We start from the raw sequence: 23,681 nt of genomic DNA on the forward strand, positions 1-23,681 counted from the left end.
ATGGTTTCTAGCCTCACAGTTGCTAATAGACTGGTCTAAGCTTCATTCCATGCTTCCCCTATTTATCACAGATGTTGATTTTCTCTCTCCCTCTCTCTGAACCTTTCAGAAGAGTCATTTATGCCAAGCTCTCTCTCATTTGCTTGCTTGCCATGAGCCTCCATGCTCCTTTGGATCTGAGCTGCTGTGCGTTCTATCAAATTTGTCAGAGATCTGACTTGCTGCTACAGCTCTCTCATGTGAATATTCCCAGAGGACTCAGTCCTGCTCCTCCCAAAGTAAATGGCAAATAGAAGCCTCTTTACTTCAGAAGCAGAATAGAGAATCGCATGGCTTCTTATTTAAGAAAGTTGAGCTCTTTCTGCTCCCAGACAGAATACTCAGAAGTCGAACCATCGTCACAAAAACATGCCCAGAGAGGGGGAAATGATGCAGAAGAGCACTGTAAATGTTTATTATGTAGTTTAACACACAGTTGAGAGGCTCTGAGGTACCAGAGGTCAACAACAAAAGAAAAGCAGAGCAGCCTAGATTATGGGCCAAACCCGTGGAGATTTCCTGGGACTTTATGTGAATGCTAAACATAAATGGACACACTTCTCCTCACAACACCAGTACCAAAGTCATTACATTTTCCTTGTGCAGACTGTTTGCTCAAGATAAGAGATGGGCTCAAGGTCATTAAGTGATTTCATGAATAAACTCATTCAAAAACCCTTTGAATTAAGGATGGCCCAACCACATCAAAGACTGGATGGTTATCTCAATCAGCTGGACCTGAAAGCGGCATAGAAACCAGTCACTGTGTACCTCTTTCTGCTGCCGTATTCCCTAGTCAGGCCACATCTCAGCAACTGTTTTGACAGGATTTGGAGTGGAAGGAGAAGGAAATATGATGAGCCAGCTGGACAGTCACAAGACAATCGTTCAATTGCAAGAGCTATAGGGCAGAGGAAAGTAGAAAGGGAACAGTGATGCAGCCAGGGTCAGATCATGAAGAAGAAGATATTGGATTTATATACCGCCCTCCACTCCGAAGAGTCTCAGAGCGGCTCACAATCTCCTTTACCTTCCTCCCTCACAACAGACACCCTGTGAGGTGGGTGGATGGGGCTGGAGAGGGCTCTCCCAGCAGCTGCCCTTTCAAGGACAACCTCTGCCAGAGCTACTGCTGACCCAAGGCCATGCTAGCAGGTACAAGTGGAGGAGTAGGGAATCAAACCCGGTTCTCCCAGATAAGAGTCCACACACTTAACCACTACACCAAATTGGCTCTCTGGGGATGTATCTCACCAGCATTTCCCAACTCCTTTCCTCACCAGAGCCTCAGTCCCATGTGGTCTTTGTCATTTGGTAGCCATGGTCATTGGCATAGACTTGTTGGTGCTTAACAGTGAACTTCCTTCCTTCCTGCACCAGCAGAATAACTATTAAGAGGTAACCCAGTGAAAGGACAAAGGATCCTGCTACCATTGTTAGGTCTCCAGCCTGATCAGAATCTAGATGGAAGAAGGTGGACAATCCAGATGCCCCCAAATTTAAGGACAACTTGTTTTCTGATATAGATCCTTAATAAACTACTGTTGCCATCCCAGGAGACTTTGGAGTTGCCTTTAAAAATTAAGCTTTTGAATTCCCATTCCTGAGTAACTTTCCCCAAGCCTATAGAAGTTATAGGGAGTAGATCCATCTTGTCTCTAGTGTGTACACAAATGTATGAATAGACACAAAAGCACCATTGAGTGCACAGTCTGTCATTTCACATGTTGAATCTCAGGAGGTTCATTTGAAACCGTTACATATCACAGGACCATTCCACTTCTAGAGAACACATATTTTGCTTTCTAACTTGCTTAACTATAGGTGTGCATTTTTTGGGGGGGGGGGAATGAACAAATTTAGATTTGGAATTTGAGGAATGGAGATACCGATACTGTAATCCTCAACTTTTGGCAGGGCTGGATTAACAATTAGGCCAAGCAGGCACTGACCTATGGGCCCCCACACATTTAGGGGCCCCAGGCCGGCTCCCTCCCTCAGTTTCCCCCCTGCTCACAGCCAGCAACTGAGCCAATATTTGCCCGACTTGCATGGTGCAGCTGCTGCTGGCGTTGTCACCAAGTTTGCCTCTCTCTGCCTGCAGCTTTATCAAAGGGGCTTTTGAGAAGGTGCCTGCAGGTTGCAGCAGGGGTTGCGGGTGGTGGGGTGGGTGCTAGGCTTCCCAAACCTCCCGCCCTGGCGGGGGACCCCAGGATTTGAGGCCTCTTCCCCCGCTCCCCCCCAAAACAGAAGCAGGGGGAGGGGGGAACATGCCCTCCCCCCATCCCCGACCGATGGCCAGGCAGGACTTGGCAACCGTCTGAGTTCAGAGGCGCTTACTCTCTAGCGAGCGCACATAAGATCCCAGCTCTGCACACTCTATCTCCTGCAAAGGTTTCTGCGGCTTTGAAACCCGATCCCCTGCACCCCTGGGCGGAACTAACTCCCGCTGAGATCAACAGACCTTAATTGGGATTGCAGGAGAAAACCTTAGCAAAGACGCCATGCCAGGCCGCTGCCGCGGGTCTTTGTCTCCTGCTGGAACCCAACCTGATTACCCAGATGCTTCTTTTGCAAAGCAGGCATTTTTTGCAGGCCTCCGTTTGTTACTCCTTGTTCTGCTGCCAGGCATCCCTGAAATGTACTTCCGGGTAAGCCTGGCTGCTCGGGATCGTATGCTGCAGCTTTAGAATTCGACCCAGCAGCCTGGATCCAGCGGGTGGAGAGCCTTTCACAACTCCTTCAAAAAAAAGGTACCATAAACACAATTGCAATTTGTAAAAAGTGAGGGATCTGGCGCTGAGTTTAGGAAGCGTTTGTGAATGCAGCAATGGAAATCCGATGCGGCGGGGGTGGGGGGCTCGGAAAGTAAAGCTGCAAACAAAAAAACTTGAGAACGTCCCACACGATTTCCCCCCCTCCCCGAGGCATCAGAGCCGAGTTCCATCGCAGGCAAATCCAACCAAAGTTTTGCACGCCTCTTCTCTGAGGTGAAATCAGAGAAGGGGAGGGTGGAGGGAAGGAAGACATTTAAAGAGGTGTGCCGTCCCTTGAAATGCGATGGCCAAAACTCCCGTTGGGGTTCAGTGATGCTTGTCACACCCTTGCTCCTAGCTCCACCCCAGTGTCTCCTGGCTCTACCCCCAAAGTCTCCTGGCTCCACCCCCAAAGTCCCCAGATATTTCTTGACTTGGACTTGGCAACCCTAGTGGGTGCTCCGACTCTGAGATAATTTGCAAGGGGGGATCCGAGAATTTGACTGCCTAGAGGCCTCCACAGGGTTTAATCCAGCACTGACTTTTGGATATCCCTATGCCAGTTCAGATTTATTTTGGTGGGCTTTTTTCAGATTTGTAGATCCTATGGAGGAAGAAGGGGTTTTTCCCGGAGTCTGGAAGGAGGGTGTTTTTAGAACAAATGGAACCGAGTTTGCTGGGAACCAGGATTCCCCCTTTCCACTAAAGATTCCACAAAGTTGGAAGAGGATTGAATATTGGGAGTCCTGTTTTACAGACCCCTCATACGGTTGTCAGCCTCCAGGTGGGGTCTGGAGATCTCCTGCTTTTACAACTGATCTCCAACTGGAAGAGATCCTCTCCCATGGAGAAAATGTTTGCTTTGAAGGGTAGACTCTATAGCGTTGTCCCATGCTGAGGACCCTCCCCTCCCACAACCCTGCCCTCTCCTGGATTCACCCCCAAAATCTCCAGGTACTTTTCAACATAGACCTGGCAAACCTACCCCTGAACTGGGTGCCCCCAGACATCCTGATTTCCACTTTTTCCTGGGTGGTGGTGGTGGTGGTGGAGCAGGAATTCCATAAGTAGACCAAGCCAAACAAGTATTTTCAGGTATATTTTCAGCTCAGAAATTTCAGTGTGCATGTCCCTACATGAAGCCAGTCAGACTATGGTTAGGTTGCCTAAATAAGAAAATGCCAGTGCGTTGCTTGCCTTTTACTTTCTGAAGATAGATGTGCCAATAAAGGTCTCTCTGTTTGTCTTACTGAAGATACTAAGAGGCTGCCCTTTTCATAACAAGATGCTCAAAGCAGTTTATATTACATCCCATTTCAACGAACCCCAAAAACAACAAACACAAAACAGAGATAAAAGCAGTGATACAAAGAAATTTAAAAACAGCAGGTGAACAAATCAAAGCAGATCAAAAGAGCAGATTTTAAAGGAAAACACCATCACCACCTTGAGCACAATGCTTGGGTAAGTAACACAGCTTCTGAGGCCTGCAGATGGGCACCAGGAGAGCCACTGCAGGGGCAACAGTGTCCATACTGGGCTGCCACCACAAAAGAGACTCTGCCTTCAGATGGTAGGAGCATAATCAGCAGGGAATCTGGTATTGATTTAAGTGAGGGTAGGGTTCATATGGGAGAAGAGAATCCTTCAAATACCCCAGTCCTGGGCTATTTATGGCCCACTGAACTGAATTGGCTGTCCAGATACTAAATACATTCCGGACTGTAACTTTTCTATATCAAGCATGACCAATGTGGGTCTTAGGGACAGTTTGCAAACACACTGGAAGTTGATGAAGGGCAGGCTTTAACAGAATAAATGGATATGGTTTGTAGCAGGAGGAGAAGAGCTGTGAGCAATGAGTCATGAGAAGGGAATAGCTCAGGCAGTGATCCTTGGCATAAGAAGAAGAATGTTACAAGTAGGCATAATGTCCCTGTTTTTGTTTGTGAAAAACTAGCAGGCTATGAGATTGCCTGGGAACTTCAAGTAAGCTGCCTGGGAACTTCAAGTAAGCTGCTTCTCTATATAATATCTAAAATAGAATAGATAAAATAGAAAAATACAAATGAAAAGTTTAAAAATAAAACATAGTGCAGCAACAACACTTCCCTTTGCCTCAAGACCGGAACCAGAAGTCAATGCTTCTCTCTGGAGCAGCAGCAAGTATTACATAACAAACCAAGGTAATGAGCCAGGGCTGTCCTTGCAGACCCCTCAAGGGCAATTTGCACCTTTGCCTGAAAATCCTCCCCGGGCCTATTATTATGTGTCCTGAAATTCACACAACAGTTAATGGAGACATCTTTGACAGCGGTGGGGTGACCAGTTTGAGCATCACCATCCCTCTGCCAGCTGGCAAAGAAAAGCCCAGATGCAAGGAAAGCAACTTGTTTGTCCACTGGCAGGAAGAAATGCTGAGCAGTAACAGCAGCGAACAGGAAAGCTCTTCGCTGCATGCACATCGGAGGAGGCTGGAATGAATCAGTCAGAATTCAAACTGGTCCTTTTTTATCCTCTGTTTACATCAGTTCCTGGGACACTTAGCATAGCATTAAGAAGAAAGGGGGGGGGGGGACAAAACAAACCTACAGATGCTTTCCTGCTGAAAAAAGCCCACCCCTGTGAATGCAGAACACGAATGGCAAACGGACACAAACACAGCTAAGGATGCCAGTCAAACCACAAACCCCTATTCAAAGTGCAGCACTCAAACAACAATAAACAGATCTCAGCAAACAAGGATAATTAGGTAATTACGTTCTTTCCCCTTTGGCTGGCAAAAGAGGAAACATGGCAGATGAGTAACGTTTTTGAACACATAACAAGAAACCTTGCGGTCCAGCCTAGGGTTACCCTGTTAGATCATTTTAGATAGGATATGAACAAGAACAGAGCAGCCAACAGACATTATTAAGAGGTTTAGCTACAGATTATGGCTCGCCCCGATTTTTGCAGCCAGAGCTTTCTGTTCGTTCATACATTCCACCTTCATTAAGATCAACAGATTTTCCTAAGGTTCTGGTGTGTACGTGGGTGCTTTAAAGTATTAACACTAATCCTTCCCCTAGCAAAAATTCCATGGGAGAAAGAAAGTAACCTGAGGGTTAAGTTGGCTTTCCTAAATATTCCCTGCAAAACGTGCAGTAATCCGAGAGAACATTTGTTGGCCATAAAGGTGTACGACAGATTTTTTTTTTTTTTTTTGCAATGACACAGTGCAGAGCAAGAGAGAGAGAGAGAGAGAGAATATGCGATCTGAGTGCTAATGAGCTGACACTGCAGTGGCTAGAGCTATGTAGTGGAGAGCACTACAAGTGCAGAACAGAAGAGACACAAGCAGTGTTATTTCGAGGGAATGGGAGCTACAGAACTTTAAGCATAACATAGATGCTAATGGTAACAGATGTGAGTAGAGGTTTTAATTTAAATCTGAAAGGGGGGATTATATATAGATATGCAAGAAATGGAGTTATGCTTTTAAGTACTCTGTTCCAATGCATTCTGACCAAGATGTCTCACTCTGTGTGTGTGCATTTCCAAAGGAAACCTGCAATGCTTCTGTTACCACCTGCTTGTTGCAGACTGCTCACACTCACAAAACAATTTAACTCATTTGATGTGTTTCCCCCTCTCCCAGAGAATGTACGCTTCTGCAGGATAGTCTCCTGCTTTTTTATAATACAGTTTTATAAAACAGCCAAGAAAAAAGAATCTCAAAGTTGTTTGAATATTTCATGTTTCCATTCAAAATATAGCCTACACAAAAAGAGATAGATAGGGATATTGAGATGTGGGAACAGGTTATTGCTGCAATTTAACCCAAAGAAAGGGGAATTATTTGCTTTTTTTTAAAATAAAAGCTAAGGTTTTTCAGTTCTCAAGAACATTTCAGTAAATCCCAACACACAGTTTTCATTTGCCTCCCTGATTTGCCATGAAGATCAATATACCTGTGCACCACTTTATGGAATATACAAGATTGCAGCAAATTGAATCTACCATAACAGAGACAAGCTTTCTCCTTCTTTGATAAACTCATGATATTCATCCTCATGATTTCCATTTTGAACTCCAGATTTCTCTAGTTGAAAATAAGATGCCACATTTTAATACTGGCTTCGCATTCACAAACCTAGATTTAAAGTATTCAGACTATACTCAGGCCCGGAAAACACCAATTGCCCAGTCCTTAAGCAATCATATGCTGTGTTAAGACACCATCAGGGTGGACAGTATTTGGTTGAAAGGAGGCCTTTCTTTTCTTCAGCACAGGAGCTCACACACATCATTGTTAAGGATTTTGTTTTAGGACTGACTCCACAAACATTTAAAATAAGTATATCAAATGATCTCTGAATGACCTTTGGAAGAGTCTGTTACCATCCATAGGAAGCATTCAACTACAAGATAAAGCGATGCTTGAGGCAAGCCAAGAATTAAATGTTCAAACCTCAACTCCTTTTCATTTAATGTGACAGAAGAGATGCCAGCCTCAAGGTGGGATGCAGGGATCCCCTGGTTTTATAGTTCATCACCAGACTAGGGATGGGCACAAATTGACTCATGAATTAAAGTTCATCATGAATTTTGGGTGGTTCGTGGCTCGCAAAGCAATGTTTGTGAACTGAAGAGCTGCCACCACTTTGCACGAATTTGGTGCAGTTTATGGCAATTCGCGAAGAGCCGAAAGCAGGGGTTTAAATGGTTCTGAGTCATTTTACTCCCTGTTTTAAGTCCCATGCCAAAAGCAGTGTGGAGCAGAAAGCAGCGGTTGGAATGGCTCATGAACTGATATGAACTGGTTTGGTTTGTGAAATGGCTTATCAGTTCATGATTCCACCATGAACCAAACTGCAAAAATGCCATTCATGCCCATCGCTATTCCAGACTAGAAAGATCAGTTCCCCTGGAGAAAATGGATAGGGAGAAAATAGGTGTCAGACTCTATGGCCCTGTATCCCTATGAGGTCCATCCCTTTCCCAAGCTCAATCCCCAAATCTCCTGGAGTTTCCCAACATGGCTTGGGCATCTCTGCCACCATTCCCCGCTGGTGGCTGGGAGGACCTGGAACCCTATGTAAGAGTCATGGAGCTCAGTATCCTTAGAGAGATTCAAGGCTAGCTCAGAATGCCAGCAAATTACAAACAGATTAATATCACCCACATTTTCCCCATCATCCATTGCAGCAACCGTTAGAGTGAGGCTCCATTGGCTTTAGAATGGCTTAACTGTGCAGATGGTTCCCCTCTGCCCTTTAACAGGTAGTGCCAAGGACTGGGCTGGGATCTTCTAGATGCAGATAATGAACCATCAGCCCTTCCCAGTTGTACAATGGTCCTGAGAGAGGGAATACAGTTTTAAAAGGAGAGTCAAACACAAAGAAGAAGAAAATCCATTCGCTGAAAATGCCAGAAACAAAAATGAACCGCTAGGTCATTAGCAAAGGGATCTCTAATTGCCAGTGGCTCAGCAGGATCACTTTTATATACTGTCGCAAGCCAGGAGAGTGGCCTCATCGATTGGTATGTATGAGCATTCTGACTTTTCAAAGACAATTACTTTCCAATCTGAGGAAGCATGGCCGCCTTCTTGGTTATTTATTTGTAGCGGCGAAGACTTACATGTTAGGTGGGCAGGACCGCAAATAATATTTCCCCCCTGCTACAATCCATCACCATGTGATCCTTTTGCTCCAGACAAGGTCACCTTTCCCCATCCTTTCTCCAGTTTACTTAGCCACAGCCGGCACTGCTCTATAAATTGGGGTATGAAGAATGTGAATTGAGAAGATTTTTCTTTCCTGTCTCAAATCACACTTGTGCTCAGGGTTATCGACTTTAGAGGACTATCGGTTGAGGCAAAAGAAAGTGCTTCTCATCATTAACTAAGGGAATTCATTGCCACAAGATGCAGTGATTGTCGCTGGTTCAGATTATGCTAATTAATGGAGGATTACCATTTTGTACATTTTCACTTTTATCCCAGCCTTCCTCCAAGAAGCTTGGTGCAGTGTACATGGTTCTCTCTTCTGCTGATTATCCTCACAAAACCTCCAGAAGGGTCAGTTACACTCTCTTGGGCTGAACTAAGGGCATCCAGCAAGTTTTATGTCAGAGTTGGATTTGAATCCAGGACTCTGAATCTTATTTGGGTGCTGCACTGGCTCCTGAGCTGTTGTGGCAGATTAGACATAATAGTCAAATAGAATCTCTGTTTGTCCATTCATTCCTCAAGCCCTCGCTCAAGTTAAAATCTCTGATCTGGCCGGCGGACACAGTGATCTATGCTCTGATTCCATCCAGGTTAGAGTATTGCAATGTGCTGGGGCTGCCTTTAAAAATGGTCCAGAAATTTCAACTGGTCAGGTTTCCTTCAGGGGTTGTACCAGTTCTATCCTGAAAGCTGCCCTTTTCTTTTCAGGCACAGTTTGAAGTGAACATTCTTACCTTTAAAGTCCTAAATGGCTTAGGGCAAGGCTACTGGAAGGAATTCTTTATCCCATACTGTCCAACCTTAAGACCTGCTTCTCAAGCTCTGCTCTCCATGCCCCTGTGTTCAGAGGTGAGGTGGGTGGCAACCAGAGACAGGTGGCTTCAGTAGGGACAGTTCCCCTGTGAAATTTCCTTTTCTTGAGGCTTGCCTGGTGCCTATACGACTCTCCTTTTGGCTCCAGGACAAAACATTTCTATTTACCCAGTCAGTTAACTAAGGGGTTGACTTTTTAAAGTACCATTTTACTGGTGTCTGAAAATAGTTAAATTCCTTCTGAGCCATGCAATGGGTTGTTTGAATGCACTAGCTGGGCTTTTAACACTGGGCTTTAATAAACAACTTTTAAATATTCTGTGTTTTTATTATATTTTCTTTTGTAAGCTGCCTCTCTGCATGCAAAGCTCATTCACCATCACTGTGCCACAGCTGGGATTGCTAACTCTTGGATGGCAAATACCTGGAGAATTGGGAGGTGAAGCCTGGGGAAGGACCTCAGCAGGGCACAATGCCACCCTCCAGAGCAGCTATTTTCTCCAGGGGAACTGATCTGCATAGCCTGGAGATCAGTTGTAATAGTGGGAGATCTCCAGGTCCCACCTGGAGGCTGGCAATCCTCACCACAGCAATATCAAGTACCACCTCCAGAACTTCAGTTATGTCAGCGTTCATATTCATCCCCTTGCTCTAGTTTACTCTCTGAACACCAGTTGTGGTTACTGAATAGCAAAGGAAAGGTATTCTACATATGCTCAGAAGTAGGCATGGGAACAAAATGAATCACAAATTGAAATTTGTGCTCAAAATGGGCTGATTCATGGTTTGTTCTGAACCAGTTTATTTGATTGTGTTGCACTTGAACTGGAAAACCAACCACCTGTTTTCCTAGTTGGTTCGTTTGGATCATTTTTGGTTCTTTTTTTTCCCCAGACAGCCTGGCAGGTAGAGGAGAGCTCGCTGAAGAGTTTGGTGCCAGTTTGGCATCTCTAGTCCATTGGTGGGCCATTCTACCTACCAAACCAGCAAACCACCTAGAGGCACCTGCTTTGGGGCACTGTAACTCAGCACCCCAGAATCCAATTCTCACCAAACTTAAGAGCATGTAGAGGAGAGTCCACTGAAGAGTTTGCCACAACTTGCCCACTCAGGGGCCATTCTACCCCTTCCCAAACCAAATGAACTAAACCATGAATCAGCTTGGGAAACAAAAAAAAACAACCATGAATCAAAATGAACCAACGAAGTGGGCAACCCAATGAATCATGAAATTAAATGAACCACCATTTTCACTTCTGTGCCCATCTCTACTCAGAAGTATTGTTACTCCTGTGCATTTGTTCTAGACTCAGGTTTGGTACTCAAATGAGATTCCTGGGTAGGGATTTCTCAGCCCATAGTCTTAGCAAAATTCATAATTCCTTCAAGGTTCCACATGAACCTTCAATGTTGCTCAAGGTTCAGTCTGAAGACAAAGCCTTGAAATTTGCTTAACATTTCACTTCAGGGACAATTGGACAGGGTCCCAAGGCAAAAATTAAAGTCAGTTTTGCTTCTCAGCTCATTAGTTTCTTATTAGTAGTATGTACACAAGTTCTGTTAAGTGGCAACCAACTTATGGTGACCCCAGTCAGGGGCTTCCAAGGCAAGAGAGAAGCAGAGGTGGATTGTCATCGCCTTCCTCTGCAGAGTCTTCCTTAGTGGTCTCCCATCCAAGTACTGACCCTGCTTAACTTCCATGAATGACAAGATCAGGCAACACCATATTGCCTCCCCTCAGTGGCAGTACATTATACCTTTTTTTTTTACTTTAGTTTACATGGAATATCTGAAATAGCTTGAGAGAGAGTGAAGACCATTTAGCTTCCAGGTGTACAATTGCTAAAGTAAGACAATATCCATAAGCAATAAAGACGCGGAAAGAATCCAGTTTTAACTCTCCAGCCGTTCATGTGGTTAGCGTACTATAGAACAACTAAACCAAGTTAGTCCAAGAGGGTGGTTATGTTAGTCTGTTCCAGTAGCAACAAACAGGAGTTGTGTGACATCTTGGAGACTGACAACTTTTAGTGACATAAGGTTTCATGGACATACCATCAGATGGATCTTTAGATGGCAGACACCTGTGTATGCTATACCTGAGCTCAAATTCACTTAAAAGGATTGTTGGTAGAATCCAAAGAAAGTACTTCCTTATACAATCCATAATTGATTTATGGAATTAATTACAAGAATGTAGCCATATCTTGTACTTCCTGTCTTTCATGGCCTTTTGAAGCTGCTGTTTACATTTTTTCTCTATTCATGTGAATGCGTGTGCACATGTGAATATGTGTATACATATGCACATAACACCTGCCAGCCAAGGGTCTATCACACACTGATGCAATGGGCTATAGTCCTTGAGTATTTCAGCCACATTAAAAGGTGCCGCAGGATTCCTGTTTGCTTTAAATCACATCAGATTAAGTTGAAAATGCACTTGTGGAGGGAAAATAATATATACTTGACCTTTCCTATATTATTGTGGATGGCATCGGAAGTATTGAAATGACAAACATGGTAGAATCAAGGACTCTTGTGACACTTCTTGCAACACAAGATATGCTACTGAGGATATAAATTGAATATTAAATTCCATAGATAATTGGGCCAGTAATCGAGGAAGGCTCTACCATAAAGCAGAAAGGAGGTGGTCAGTTCAGGCATTACACTTTGAACTCTGCAAAGGGCTAGTAAGATATCAACAATTGCACTGTTATATGTTTTTGAATTATAAAAGCATGAACTACTGAGAGTTTTCCTTTCAGGTGCCAAACCTCCCCATTAATCTTAGTGGAATGTAAGAAGGGAAAGGGGAAGCTTCAAGAAAAATTATTAATTAACCAACAATTTAATGTCTTCAGTTTAAATCCATATCATTGATATTTAAGGAAACTCTGAAATAGATCCTACTGAAAGGATTATTGTCATGGAAGATTCAAATGTTCATTAAAATAGTTATTTGCGTAGGACAGGATTATGAAAATAAAATCCAAAATATAGATGGACAGATGTGCATCCTTGGGGGGTGGGGAGCTAGGGTTGCCAACACACTGGAAAAAGGTATCCTGACCCGCTGTCATGCACAGGATCTTGCAGAAATCAACAGGTGATGCTTTTCAGAACATGGAGCTGGAAGCATCTTCCCCTGCTAACATCCCTCTACTGAGCAGCTGTTAAATGTACAGCTACAACAGCTGCTTGGAAAGCCAGCAGTCATAACTGATCTTGGATTGTTATTTCACATCACTTTTCAAAAGTACAGATCCCAAAGTGTATACACAGCAAACTAGAAACACACAGGAAGCAACTGCAACGCTAGGTATCCTCATTTAAAACCACCCAGAAATTTCCTTATAAATCAACAGACTTGCTTATGGGTAGACCAGCATCACAGATGGTCCGTTCTTTGCATTCTCCCAGTACCCTCTCCATGTCCTTTTTTAGGTAATGTTGCAAAAAGCTAGATAAACATTACACAAACACCTCTACAATAGTAACTTGCAGTCAAGCAATACAATCTGCCTTCCCCACGAGAAAGAAAACATTGCCATTATGAGGTAGGGACTGATTGACACCTGGGGGCCTCTAGGACAAATCTATCCTCAAAGTGATAAATCAGCCCCTTTGCTGCCCATTAAAAAAGCAACAGTGGGGATGGAACAGCCTCTGCAGCAACTGCATGTGGTGGAAGAGCCTTTGCAGGAATGTCAACCAGGCCCCCCAGTCCCTCTTCAGAGCTGGCAGCCCCCTGGCTGAACAGTTGCTGCCCAAGGTCCGAAAGGAACAGACACAATTCTGATAACTTCAGAATCTGGCGACACTCTTTGTACAGGATTTCACAGGGATTAAAAGGGGCTCCCACTCTCTGCGTCCCCAAACACTTGCCTTCAGTTTGAAATCATGCCTGGCACACAGTCAGGGGTGCTCTCATGCTCTCAACTCTTTCCACCCCAATGAAATTTTTAAAACTATCCTAGCAGGAAAGGGGCCCTTTAAACAGGTCTGGCTGCAACACAGATGGGTTCCCTCCCTTTCACTGGCCTCTCTTCCTTTTCTGTTTGGCTCACATCTCTCGCTAGTAAAGCATCGGTAGGTATGAAAAACACACAGTGATAATTCCCCCCCACACACACACACACTACCAGGTTTTCTACACCATTTCCCCCCTTCCCTCTTCCCGGCAGCATTCATCAGTTAGCCCAGTCTCCCTGGCTTGTAGCAAGACATTCTCTGCAAGAAGAAAGGCTATTTTAAGGCAAAGAAGGAGGCCAGTTCCGGTGCTATGTTCTTTGTGGAAATCATGCCCCCTCCCTTATAGCCAAGCTGTTGCTAAATGCCTACTATCATCAGCAGTCAAAGCAATGGAGAGACACTAAAACTGGTTATTCTGAACCATTCCATTAAATTGGATGGAGGGGGGGAAACCACTTTTATGTAATAAGAATCAAACCTTTATTAACCATAACGGGCATGCATGCAATACTGGAAGAGGAAGGAAAGCCTGTTGGCAGCCCCAGCTTTCATTCCGGTGTAGTTTACCAAACATGAACTGCAGTTCCGGATGGCAAACTGGAGCTGAAGTAGGTTTTGGGGGGGGGGGGTGAGGGAAAGGAGGAGTTTGCCAACAGGCGTCACCGTGCTATATTGAGAAAATTGGGCAGCTACTTACATGCGTTGGTGACTGAAAAGCTGTTGGAGGAATCCAGGTGGTCGACATGATAGTTCAAATGGAAAGGTTTCTCTGTGAAATTTTGGTTCGTGTTGTATAACTGTACAGCAAATCGGAATGCGCTGTGCTCCTGGACCGTGTTTCGCATGAACAGCCCTCCTGCAAGGAAGAACAAGGGCTTTTTGTAAAAGGAGGACCACAGGCTATGGTGGGGATATGTAATCCGATCTGTAGGTATCATAAAAATATCATGCTCCAGAGCAATACATTTCTGTACAAAGCATAGCCATGCCATATTATTAACACCTAACATTTAGGAACCAGAGTTCAGTATATTGATTGGAATCCTTACAACAGCCCTACAAGGTAGGCTGGGAGGGAACAGAGACCAAGAGACAGCTGCTTGCGTAAGGCCGCCCAGTGAGGTCAGGGCAGAAAGGGGCTTTGGACCAGGGTCACTGCCTGTTCTTTATGCCTCTCACTGAACCAGCTCATATTGCCTTCCAGGTTCAGTCTGTGCTTCATGTTCATATCGATCGAAATAGGAAAGCTGCTACCCTTCCCTTCCCTGCCTTGGTGTAAGAGCCCTGGCAGCCCCTGGGGACTGGCCAACCCTGGCCATGTTTACCTTGAAATAAGTCCCGCTGAGGACCACAGGAGACAAGACTGCAGTCTTATTAGGAAGGAAGAAATACCATCCAGCCCTATTGCACTTAATTCAGAGTTAGCATGAGCAGAAGAGTCGACAGGACCCATCGCTGGTTTCTAAAGCACCAACAGCTTCATTCTAAGTGGGTCTATCAGGGTACACTCCCGTCTGGAGGATTACTACAAGGGAAAGTCTTTAGTGTTAGGTACAGTTACATGGAGAGTAAGTCCCCCTGAGTTTCCTTCTGAGTAAACACACCATTCCAGACCCTGGTAGTCAAGCCAGAGGCGCAGGATTTTCCAGCATCAAACCGCTTTTTAAAATACTCTTCATTTCCAAAGAGGTGAGCGAAAGGAAAAAGATCTGAGCTTCGGGGCCCCCTTGCAGCATTCCCACCAGGGCAGGATGGCGCAGGGATGCGGGCAGGGCTCAAAGTTGTGGAGGGGATTGGGGAGAAGAGGGGCGGGGGGAGAGAGACGTTCAAGAAATCCCAGCGCCTGAACTTCTCCTCTCCCGCATCTGGGCTGCGTGCACGTTTTGGAGGCGCCACGCCGCCTGCTCCGAGTTCAGCCGCCGCCTTCCGCAGTGTGGAGAGGGCAGACGCGGCGGCCAATGAACTCGCCTTCGGGAGACAGGCACACGAACCCCCCTCTTTTTCAACGCCGCCTTGCAGCTCGCCCTGCCCCAGGACCGGGGTGGGGGCGGTGAAGAGAGAGTCGCCCTCCTACTCAGGAACCGCGAAGGGAGCGCATCTGACGGCACTGCCAAGCAGACGGGCCATCGATTATTGGAGCGATTGGCCCGCACTCCTCCCCCCGCTCTGTCTGACGTCCCCCTCCCCAAAGCCAGCCTGAGAGGGACGGTGGCTCAGTGGGTAGAGCATCTGCTTGGTAAGCAGAAGATCCCAGGTTCAATCCCCGGCATTTCCAACTAAAAAGGCTCCAGGCAAGTAGCCCTGGAAAAAAAATCTCAGTTTGAGACTCTGGAGAGCCGCTGCCAGTCTGAGTCGACCAGACTGACTTTGGTGGACCGGGGGGGGGGGGGGTCTGGTTCAGTATAAAGCAGCCTCATACGTTCATATGAGAGGCATGACTCCCCCCACTCCAATGCCTTAGCTGTTTACAACTCTAGCCACGCTGGGGTTCTCCTTGCGGTCTTCATCAACCCAAGGCAAAGGGAGGGTTTCCAGGGGGGGGGGGGGGGCACCGATCCAGGAAGGTGCTCGGTCAACTCCACTGGCCTCTTGGCCGGCGCTCCCCTCGAGGAACCACATCGTGCGCGATGCCAGTCCCAGGGAGTTTTTTGCCACTAGCTTCAAGGCACTCCAAATCACCGATCGATACAACCTCGCGCCGCTGAAGCCCCGTGGATGCCTTTGGGCCACTCGAGTCAAACGGAGATAATCGCGGAGGATTAGCGAGCATCTCTGCAGCGGCATCTTTAAAACTCAGGGTGTGTGCGTGTGTGTATGGGGCGGGGGGGGGGGGGGTCACGACTCCCGTGGGGTTTCACAAGCCCTGCTAGTAATGATGACATTCACCCTACCCTTATTCATGCCGCGATTCAATTAGGACTCCCCACCCCCCACGCCCCTTATTCAGCTATGCAATGCTATGCAGCTTTCTCTCGCCGTCTCCCTCTTTGTCAATAGGCTGCGAGTTGCCCAAGGATGAGCGAACAAAAACCAAAAAAATGCCAAGAGCCCCCTAGGGAGAGAAGCCGCACACAAGAGTCGCCCAGACAAAACAGTGGGGACGCGCTCCCCCTCCCCGCAGGATTCGAACCCCGACGGAAATAGAGAAAGAAAGATTTGCCAAAAAAGAATCGGAGCTTCTTACCTATACTGATGGTGTTTGGAAATCCTCCCAAAGACTCTCTCAGAAGCCCCACCAGCAAAAAGAAGAGAGTTGGAGGCACCGGCTGCCCCATTTTTTTTTGAGGTTTTTTTTTTTAAAGCCCCTGCGGTTCAATTCCTAAAACGAAACTGACAAGACGGGCATGGGCGCAACAGTGGCGACGGCGCTGGGAAGGCTCTGAAAACCGCCGCTCGTGGGATCCCCCTCCACTCCCCCCCCAACCTGCTTCTTTCTCCCCCCCCCCGCTTCACCCCAAACTGGAAGGGCTCATTGGTTTGCAAGCGTCGGGCTGCTAGGTCCAACCGGGCAGCAGCCCCAAAACTGGGGACTCTCCCCCCACCACCACCACTACGCAAAGATGGTGGGTCGAACAGCAAATCCAAGGCTCCGGAGGCGGGCCCCCCCTTGCCCGGCGCGTCCCCTAGCTCAAGTCAGCACCGATCGGCCCACGCGAAGGGTTTGGGGCTCCAACTTCCTCCGCCGCCTCAGCCCGGCACGTCCCCCAGTTTCAGCCTCCCTGCAAAAACTGCGGCGGGAGCCCGAGCGCGGCGTCTTGTGTCAGTTTCAGACACGGCAGCAGAGCCCGGAGATGCAATCAATGGAAACACACCGCGGCTCACGTGGACCTCCCTTTAAAGCTGCAATGCCTCTTTCGCTCTCTGCGAGGGGGGGCGAGATGGGGGGGGGGGAGGACAGAGACAGGATAGGAGGGGGGGGGAGTGAGAGAAGAAACCAGAGAGAGGAGGAAGGCTGGAGGCAGGGGAGCAAAAGGGAGAGGAGAAGAAATTACATCAAGTGGGAGAATCTGCTTTAGCCCCGCGAGGGACAAGAATCTGCCATGAAAGGAAGGGGACCTTTTGGAGGAGAGCAGTTTCTGTTAACAGCCTGGGGAGAGGGAGAAGCACAGGACTGAAAGGCCCTGGGCCTTTAGTGGGGCTGTGCTCCTGTGCAGAGGGATGTGGGACTGAATGGCACTGAGCGTGGTGCGATCTCTTTCTGCTCAGGAGGGGGCTGTGGGACCGCTCTCCTCTTCGCCTCTGGCCCTAGGTGCAGGCAGGCCACACTGAACACAGCAAGGGCTGACCGCTGAGTAAACTTTCACAAGCTTGGGTTGGCGGCAGAGCTCTGTACAAGCGGGGACTTTACTCAGCTCAGCTTTCCTCACCTGTAATGTATGGATGTCGGAGATGTTCAGATGGCAACATGCTTTATTAGCGAGTACATCACAAAACAACATGGTGGGGCCGGGTCCCCTGTTATATACATTACCCGGAACAACCTTCTTCCTGGTCAGTTCCAATCCTGGCCAGTTAAACTTTCTGCCACTGATCATCATAGGCGGGCTGCGTTCGTCCCTTCCAGGCACCGCCCACAGTTGCGCTGTGCCGTACTTTCTGGGACGAATGCCAGACAAGACACTCCTCCCCTCCTAGTTCAAGATACATAGTCTTTCAAATGAGTGGGCAGCCACTGCTCTCTGAGCAACTGCCAAGGTTTGATCTGGGGAGCTGGGGCTGCTGCTTGGGGTTCTGTAACCACTGGTTCCTCGTTTTAGGCCATGGTCGGCAGAGCGTTGTCTCGGTCCTGCGGAGGTATCTCCCCCACCCTGTAAGGCTCCTCTGCCAGCGACCCCGGCGAGCTTGGCAAGGTTGCTTCTTGCGGCAGCTCCATGCTCTCCCCGTTCCCCATTCCCTCTGGCCCTGCCGGTTCCTCTGGTAGGGTGTGGCAGTGGAGTTGGTCTATGTGTCTGCAGAGAAGCTGCCCCCCTTCTGACGAGACCTCGTAAGAGCGGGACCCGGTGAGCCGCAGCACCCAAGCTGGTATCTACTCCGACCCACTCGCAAAGTTCTTAGCATAGACTGGATCCCCCGGAAAGAACCCCCTAGTGGCCTCCCTGGTCTTGGGGGAGCTGCGGAGGTCCGGGGCCCGGTCGGGGTGTAACCTATCTAGCCAGGTGGTTAATTGCCTGCCCATGAGTAACTCGGCAGGGCTTGCGCCCGAAGCCAGGTTGGGGTTGATCCTGTTCCCAAACAGGAAGGCGGACAGTCGGTGGTCCCAATCCCCTTGGACTATGTGACCCAGGGCCTCCTTGGTTGTGCAAACCATGCGCTCTGCTTGGCCATTAGTGGCTGGGTGAAAGGGAGTGGACCATATGTGGCGGATGAGGTACCTATTCAGGAATTCCTGGAACTCCTGGGAGGTAAACGGGGTGCCGTTGTTCGTCACTACGGTGTCAGGGATTCCATAGATGCAAAAAACCCTCTGTAAGGCTCTGACTGCGACCACTGTGGAGGTGGAAGCGACTGGGATGACCTCCAGCCACTTCGTGTAAGCAACCACCAAGATAAAGAATATTTGCCCGTGGTATGGCCCCACAAAATCTAAGTGTAGCCAGGACCCGATTGGATTCCCAGTGTTGAACAGGAGCGCTGGGCGGATTTGGCCGGGACTCTTGGCAGGGTGGGCACCTCCTAACCCCCCCCCCCTCAATCTCTTCATTCATTCCCAGCCACCATACATAGCTCCACGCCAGAGCTTTCATATGCACTATCCCCGGGTGCATCTCGTGCAAGGCTTCGAGCACTTGCTTCCAGAGTGGGAGAGGGACGACCACTCTGCTGCCCCAAAGAATACACCCTTTGTGTAAGGAGAGGTCTTCCTGGTGGGAAACAAATGGTCTGAATGCAGCGTCCAATTTGCCTGTGGGCCAACCCCTCCCTACCCAGTCCAAAACGCGTGCAGGGATGTGGTCTCTGCCTGTGGACCTGGCTACCTCCACTGCATAGGATCTGCCTCCTCCAGGAGCATCACGTGGTGGGCCGGGGCCAGATCTGGGTCCATCTGCGGCAGCGGAAGGTGGCTGAGAGCGTCTGCATGGCCTACTGCCTTGCCGGGGCGGTAGATGAGCTTGTAGGTGTATGAGTTGAGGAACTTGTTCCACTGCAGGATCCACTGTGACAGGATTTGCAGTGTCTGGTGGTCTAGGGTGAGTAGGCTGAGCAATGCTTGTGGTCTGTGGCAATCATGAAGCGCCTATCATGCAGGTGGTCGTTGAATTTGTATATGCCCGCCATGATTGCCAATGCCTCCTTATCTATTTGGGCGTAGTTGTGCTCAGCCTGGGTCAAAGTGCAAGAGGAATAGGCCACGGGGACCTCTCTCCCGTCCGGGAGTTGATGGCCCAGGATGGTGCCCACTCTGTCAGGGGAAGCATAGCATGCTAAAATCATGGGGAGGGACTCGTCAAAATGGTGGAGTACCTCATTTGAAACCAAGATGTCTTTGACTACCTGGACGGCCACGGCCTGCTTTTTCCCCCCAGACCCATGGGGCGCCCTTATCTAGGGGTTCGGCCAGGGCTGCTTTGTGGGGCAAGAAAAGTTCAGGAGCCCCAAAAAACTTTGTAGCTCTGCTCTGCAAGTGGGGGCCGAGGCCTATACTATCGCCCTGGTCTTGTTGGCCGTTGGGTGAATTCCTGCGGCATCCACCGCAAACCCCAGGAACTCCACCCTTGGCACCCCAAGTGAGCACTTCTCCCGCTTCACCTTGAGACCTGCATTCTGGAAACAGTGGAGCACCTCTCGAAGGCAGCGGCAGAACTCATCACATTCAGCCAGTGCTGAAAGAGCTGCACTGGCTACCTGTTGTGTTCCGAGTTCGCTTCAAGGTGTTGGTATTGACCTTTAAAGCCCTTTATGGTCAGGGACCTGCATATCTACGGGACCGCCTTTCTCCATATATCCCCCAGAGAGCGCTGTGGTCGGGGGCAAAAAACCTACTCTCGGTCCCCAGACCAAAAGAAGCCAGGCTATGCGTGACAAGATCTAGGGCCTTTTCGGTGGCAGCACCAGAGCTTTGGAATGCCCTTCCAGAAGCCGTACGGGCCCTGCGAGATCTGTCTGCGTTCCGCAGGGCCTGTAAGACCGAGTTGTTCAAGCAGGACTTCGATGCTTGATGGAAAGATGGCTGCCACCGGACATCACACAGATTGCCGGTGATCACTGTTTGGAATTTTAATGCCGCTTATAATGTATGGATTCAGCACTATATAATGGTTTTTAAAAATTGTAATATGTTTTTAAACTGTGAATTGTAAATTATGGTTTTATATATTTTATTAGTTTAACTGTGTAAATGATACTGTGAGCCGCCCTGAGTCTGCTTGCGGAGAGGCGGGATATAAGTCAAATGTAATAAATAAATAAATCAGTGTCAGGTGCCGTTATCAAAACGTCATTGAAAAAGGGTTGTACTCTGGGAATCCCTTTAAGGAGAGAGTCCATTAAACTTTGGAAAATTCCCAGAGCCACGCTGACCCCAAATTGTAGCCTCTGCACCTTGAAAGCCCCCCAGCGCGTAATGATGGTCTGAGCCTCAGCTGTTTGCTCGTCCACCGGAAGTTGTTAGTATGCTTGGGCCAAATCCAACTTCCCAAAAATCTTGGAACTGGCCAGGGAGGTGAGGACATGGCTGACCACCGAGACGGGGTATGGGTCGTCCTGTAATGCTTTATTAATTGTGCATTTGTAGTCTGCACAGATGTGCATGTCCCCGTTTGGCTTGACTGGGGTGACTATGGGGGTTTCCCAAGTGGCGTGGGAGACAGGCTCTAGCACCCCCTGGGCCATGAGGCGGTCAGGTTCGGCTTTAATTTTTGGCTTAAGTGCAAACAGAACTCACCGAGCCTAACCATGGGGTCCAGCTGCAACGTGATAGGTGGCCCCTTGTACATTCCCAGAGCCCCATCAAATACTTCCAGGAACTCCCGACACACTTGGTCGAAATTGTGGGCCTGTATGTGGTCTGCCCCTACAATTTTGATGCCCAGGGGCTTAAACCAGGGCAATCCCAATAGGGTGGTGAGCCACAAGAATGTCCAGGGCCCCTTTAAAATTTTTGAACTCCACCCCATGATCTGCACTGGATTCTTTTAAAAGTCTTGCAGTATGAACTCTGCGATCCGCAGGGCTGGCCGGTTGTGAGGGCAGAGATTACTGAGGGTGTCCAATTCCATCAGGCAGGGACCCCCCTCGATCAAGACCTGCACTTTGACCTTGTCCTGGGGCAAGTTCATTACCTGGATGCTGTTTGTGGCCGTTGTGTGTGCGTCTGTCGAGTCGTGGTGTGCGGACTGGGGCCTCCTGTTGGGTCTGGCCCTGCAAGCTCAGGCGATGTGGCCCACTTTTCCACAGTTTCCGCAGTCCATGTTATGGTAGGGGCAATCTTGACACTTGTGTGGGTCCCCACAGCTGGCGCACTTGGTGCTCGGCTTCTCTGCTGCCTGTGGTTGGTTTGGTGTTTTCAGCCCGCTGCGTGACTGGCGGTGAAGCTGATGTGCCCCTTCCTCATCGGAGCTGTCTGAGATCGAGGCAGTGGTGGCCTGGTTCGCGGAAGGGCTGGTGTGCATCTGTTCGAAGGCGATTGCCTGTCGGAGTGCTTTTGCCAGGTCGATGTTTTTGTCTTCTTATGCTAGCAACTTTCAGTGCATTTTCTCCTCCTGGACACCAATCGCTAAATGGTCCAGCAGGATCTTTTCCAGGTCTCCCATGAAATCGCATCTCAGGGCTAATCTATGGAGCTCTGCAAGATACTTGGCGGCGGACTCAGTTTGTCTCTGCTGTCTCGTGTAGAACGCATACCTGCATGTGAGACAGGATGGCTGTGGCGCCATGAGGTTCGTCATCGCCTTGACCAGATGGTTGTAGGTTGCCCTTGTGAGGGTGGTTGGCATGATGAGTCACTTCATCAGCTGGATGGTCTCCACCCTGCATGAACTCAGGAGAAATGCCTTCTTCTCTGCCGCTGCCTCCATTTTGTGCACCTCTATGTAGTAGTTGATCTGGTCCACCCATAATTCCCATAAGTCGGGCTGGGTGACGTCAAATGCCGGTAAGGTTTACCTGGGAGCAGTAGCCATGACCTCGGCCACGGGAGCACTAGAGCTTGGATCACAGGGCTTGCAGGCAGCTGGAGGATGCTTTCTGCTCACTGGAATCCCATCTTCGTTGCCAGTGTAATGTATGGATGTTGGAGATGTTCAGATGGCAATTTGCTTTATTAGCGAGCACATCACAAAATTTAGAGCTCCAGAACCTCTAAATTTTATTGTGCTTTCTTTTGTAACCCCCCCCCCCCCCCACACTTGCTTCTGGGCTCCATTGTTCTGCTGAACTCCAAGATTCAACAAACTTTCTAATATTTCCCCCCCACAAAAATAAAAATGGGGAAATAGTCGAAACATATAAAGCAGACCAATGAAAATCTTCATCATGCCACTGTGGCCACATAGGAGAAAGTAATTTTAAAAGTATGATGGGAGTTAGGTTTTATTGACAATTATAATTCAAGAAGCATTTTAAGGTAGATGCTGAACTGATATAACTTAGTACACCTTCTGGTGATGTCAGGGGTTTGTGGCATATGTAAATGAGTTGTACTAATGAGCTCCAGCACCTCTTTTTCTATAAAATGACCCCTGGGGTCAAGCATTGCTGTGCCTGCCCTTAGAGGGGTCTCCTTGGTCTCTTCTGCAGATTGCAGGCTTCAGAGCAGTCAGGTTAAAACGGATAAAAGGAAGTACTTCTTTACCCAAAGGGTGATTAACATGTGGAATTCACTGCCACAGGAGGTGGTGGCAGCTACAAGCATAGCCAGCTTCAAGAGGGGATTGGATAAAAATATGGAGCAGAGGTCCATCAGTGGCTATTAGCCACAGTATATATATGTGTGTGTGTGTGTGTTTGTGTGTATATGTGTATATATGTATGTATGTATATGTTTGTGTGTGTGTGTGTATACACACACACATATTTTGGCCACTGTGTGATACAGAGTGTTGGACTGGATGGGCCATTGGCCTGATCCAACATGGCTTCTCTTATGTTCTTATTCAGGTTTCTAGCAATAAAGATGGCCCTGAAGCAACTGCAGGAGTGGCATGGACAGTCCCACTTGAGGATCAAGAATGGATAAAGGGGAGCATGTGTTGTCGATAATCTTTCCAGGGGAGATGAATTAATGCATTGTTATACCTGTAAGGTTTTAAAGAGAGAGAGACCATGTACTAAAGATTATTCAGGGGCGGGTTGGTGCTCGTATATGCCCTATGCCTTTGTGAAATGCCATGCACACAAATTCGTAATATTGACTATATCAGCAGTACAAGCTTTCAAGAGCC

The 23,681-nt window shown here is 48.0% G+C and overlaps 1 protein-coding gene across 8 annotated transcripts in view; it reads right to left on the reverse strand.

Annotated features, from left to right (window-relative positions):
• GRIA3 (glutamate ionotropic receptor AMPA type subunit 3) overlaps positions 1 to 16,714 on the reverse strand; it is a 259,885-nt gene extending 243,171 nt beyond the window's left edge. For 7 of the 8 annotated variants that reach the window (XR_009555986.1, XM_060250297.1, XM_060250296.1 and 4 more), the window contains exons 1-2: positions 16,487 to 16,714; positions 14,000 to 14,158 (exon numbers count right to left, since the gene is read on the reverse strand). Coding sequence is in view for 7 of the 8 variants with exons in the window: in XM_060250297.1 (XP_060106280.1) it covers positions 14,000 to 14,158; positions 16,487 to 16,577 (250 nt within the window). In the remaining variant the exon portion in view is untranslated. The remainder of the gene's footprint in view (positions 1 to 13,999; positions 14,159 to 16,486) is intronic. The other variant, XM_060250295.1, reaches the window with a different exon arrangement.
• Between the last annotated feature and the right edge of the window lie 6,967 nt (positions 16,715 to 23,681).

Source organism: Heteronotia binoei, chromosome 11, assembly GCF_032191835.1.
Source record: "Heteronotia binoei isolate CCM8104 ecotype False Entrance Well chromosome 11, APGP_CSIRO_Hbin_v1, whole genome shotgun sequence".
NCBI classification, from domain to species: Eukaryota; Metazoa; Chordata; class Lepidosauria; order Squamata; family Gekkonidae; genus Heteronotia; species Heteronotia binoei.